Source organism: Crocodylus porosus, unplaced genomic scaffold (assembly GCF_001723895.1).
Source record: "Crocodylus porosus isolate Cpor-Errol unplaced genomic scaffold, CroPor_comp1, whole genome shotgun sequence".
NCBI classification, from domain to species: Eukaryota; Metazoa; Chordata; order Crocodylia; family Crocodylidae; genus Crocodylus; species Crocodylus porosus.
The window spans coordinates 460,064-463,270 of record NW_017728949.1 but is presented as its reverse complement, the minus strand read 5'-3'; the positions used below and the strand labels follow the sequence as shown (position 1 = coordinate 463,270).

General features: G+C 52.4%; 1 protein-coding gene across 1 annotated transcript in view; it reads left to right on the top strand.

Annotated features, from left to right (window-relative positions):
- PLCD3 (phospholipase C delta 3) overlaps positions 1 to 3,207 on the top strand; it is a 69,538-nt gene that overhangs the window by 14,641 nt on the left and 51,690 nt on the right. Inside the window, exon 2 of the mRNA XM_019553495.1 lies at positions 3 to 81. Coding sequence (XP_019409040.1) covers positions 3 to 81 — 79 coding nt within the window. The remainder of the gene's footprint in view (positions 1 to 2; positions 82 to 3,207) is intronic.

Genomic DNA, 3,207 nt, shown 5'->3' with positions numbered 1-3,207 from the left:
AGCAGCAGCAGCAGCAGCAGCAGCAGGTCCCCGCGCAGGACGGCGGCGCCCGGCGCCTGGGCAGAGCCTTCAAGAAGCTGGGTAGGCGCCTCGTTCCGGGCCCCTGCCCCCTCGGAGCCCGGGGCCCCTGAGAGCCCGCTGCTCCGGCCCCCAGGCTCTTCTGCCCCCGCTGACGCCCCTGGCTTTGCAGGGAGGCAGCTGCCCCAGGTCGCCCCTGGGGTCAGGCCCTCGCCCGGCGTCAGCCCGCCGCCCCACCCCGGGCCCTGTCCGTAGGGGCAGCTGGCACCTGAGCCCACCTCCAAGGGCCGGGTGTCCCCTGGCTGCCCTCACAGCCAGGGCCGGATGCGGGCTCCGGGCTGTATGCGGCTGGGCTGCGCGTCAGGAAGGTTTGCTGGGCTCAGTGGCCCCGGGTAGATGCTGTAGGGCCCCCCACTTCTAGCAGGGAACAGCTCTTAATATGGAGCTGAATGACACCCCCAGGTTTTCGCTCTAGCCTTCCCATCCTTGTAACAGCTCCGACCTGATGGTGGGGATCGTGCACCTAACTCTGCCTGCGGGCTCCAGGCAGGCGCATCTGAAGTCTCCCCTTCTGCTCCCAGTGCAGAGCAGCAGGGCGCCACTGACACCCATCACTGCTGGGAGGCCTCTCCCCTACCTCTGCCCCTCATATTCACTGAAGATCCCCAAGAGACCAATGTGAGCAGGAAACAACTGAGGAGTTAATGCCTATCTTGTACACATTTTTGTGCAACTCTGTCCCTGAATGACACCGCAGGTTGATGTCGCAGTGTGATCACTCCAGCCTGTGGTTTCACATCCAACCCAACCCTGAATAAGGGTTGTGTGCTGGCATGTGTGCAATGAGTTGTGATGAGGCAGGAACTGGACTGAGACTTGCTCAACTGGCACTGAAGGAGCCCTTTGCCAGCCATCACAGCTGAGAGGCCAAGGGTTGAGGAAGCCTTTGCATGCTCAGGAGCGGATTTCTAAGCACTCAGCCAGACTTTTATGACCAATGTGAAGCCAGGCTGCTAGGATCCTTGGAAGATCTGGCACTGGTGAGAGCTGAACCTTTCCCTGCAGTCCTCAGGGCACTTGACTTGCCCTCTTATCCAGAGGTATACAAATAAAACCAATTCCCCAAAAGCTGGGTATCTGAAAAGGCCTGGCTGTAGAGTTTGGATGTAACTCTGGGAACAGAGGCTGTGCGGGCACATGTGTTGTCCAGAGCACTCAGCTGTCAGGAAATGTGATGGATAAGGCATTTCACGGAGTATTTGGGTCAGAAAGGACCATTAGCCTATCTTGCTGCATAGCAGTGGTTCTCAAGCTTTTTTGTACCAGGACCCATTTGTAAACACTGTAGGTCAGTACTAACCCAGTAAATAGTTTAAGCAGAAAATACACAAGTATTTTGGCCCCCAAATATGTATTATACACTAAAAGTTAAAGCATCTCAACAGTCTTAATTTTAAAGACAGAAAACAACAACAGGAAAACATTAACAGCAATACCCAGCATGGGTTTTTTTGCTGGTAGGTCTTGCTTGACCGATCTCATGTCCTTTTACAACCAGGTGACCTATTACCTGGACAAGGGGGAAGAGATTGATGTCATATATCTTGATTTTAAAAAAAGCCTTCAATCCCATGATCACCTCTTGGTAACTAGCTGACTGCAGCCTCGACTTCACCACGATCTACTGGCTGGGGAATTGGCTCCATGGTAGGACTCAGAGCGTGGTGGTTGACAGAAGCCAATCGTCTTGGTGCGCAGTCACCAGTGGTGAACCTGATGGCGTTCAACACCGAAAAATGCAAGGTTCTCCACCTTGGGAGGAAAACCTGCAGCGTGCTTATAGGCTCGGCAGTGCTACACTGGCTAGCACTACAGATGAAAGGGACTTGGGGGTCATGATTGACCACAAGATGAACATGAACCTTCAATGTGATTCTGCAGCTAGTAAAGTGAGCAAAACGCTGGCTTGCATCCATAAATACTTCTCAAGCAAATCCCAAGACATCATTCTCCCATTGTACTCGGCCTTGGTGAAGCCACAGCTGGAGTACTGCGTCCAGTTTTGGGCTCCACAATTCAAAAAGGATGCAGAGAAGCTTGAGAGGGTACAGAGGAGAGCCATGCACATGATCAGAGGTCAGGAAAGCAGACCTTATGATGACAGGCTGAGAGCCATGGGGCTCTTTAGCCTGGAAAAGCACAGGCTCAGGGGTGATCTGGTGGCCACCTACAAGTTTATCAGGGGTGCTCATCAGGATCTGGGAGAATGTTTGTTCACCAGAGAGTGCCCCAAGGGATGACAAGATTGAATGGTCACAAACTCCACTGCGACCGATTCAGGCTGGACATAAGGAAGAACTTCTTTACTGTCTGAGCCCCAAAGGTTTGGAATAGACTGCTGCTGGAGGTGGTTCAAGCACCCACTTTGAATGCCTTCAAGACACACTTGGATGCTTATCTTGCTGGGATTTTATGATCCCTGCTGACTTCCTGCCCCTGGGGTAGGGGGCTGGATTCAATGATCCTCCAGGATCCCTTCCAGCCCAAATGTCTATGAAATCTATATCAATATGTGGTCCTCCATTACTCCCAAATGGCATTCATCATTGTGCAATTTGCACAATGAAAATTACTGGTGCCCCTCATTCCCAACTTGCAGTCTCTGGGCCCTGCCAGAGTTCCTCACTCCCAAACCACAGCCCCCAATCCCCCCAGCCCTGCTGGTGTCCCTCACTCCCGACCTGCTGCCCCCCCACCTCCAGGCCTTAGCCCCCCAGTGTGTGATGCAGGAGGTTTGGGTAATGGGGAACACGTGCCTCCCCCCAGATTTGTACACCCACAGCAGGCACAGGGCTGCAGCCTGGCTGGACTGGCATGAACAGGAGCAGGCTTCATGACCCAGCAAGGGATGTGTGGATACCTTTAAGAGGTTATAAGTTATTACATTTGCCCTGGGATTGAAGGAGGGAACAGCAGAACTGTAGGCAAGATACTGCTGTAAGAATAAACGAGCTTTATCATTCTATAAATGACTGGTCTTTTGAGAACATATGGTACCAGAAATGGGGTATGAAGAAAGAAAAAAATGGAGCATCTCAGAAGTCCAGAGGAGTTAAAGCTGTCCAGCAATGCAGCAGAAAACTGGATGAAATGTAACCATAGCTTCACCGTATATATATATATATGTAA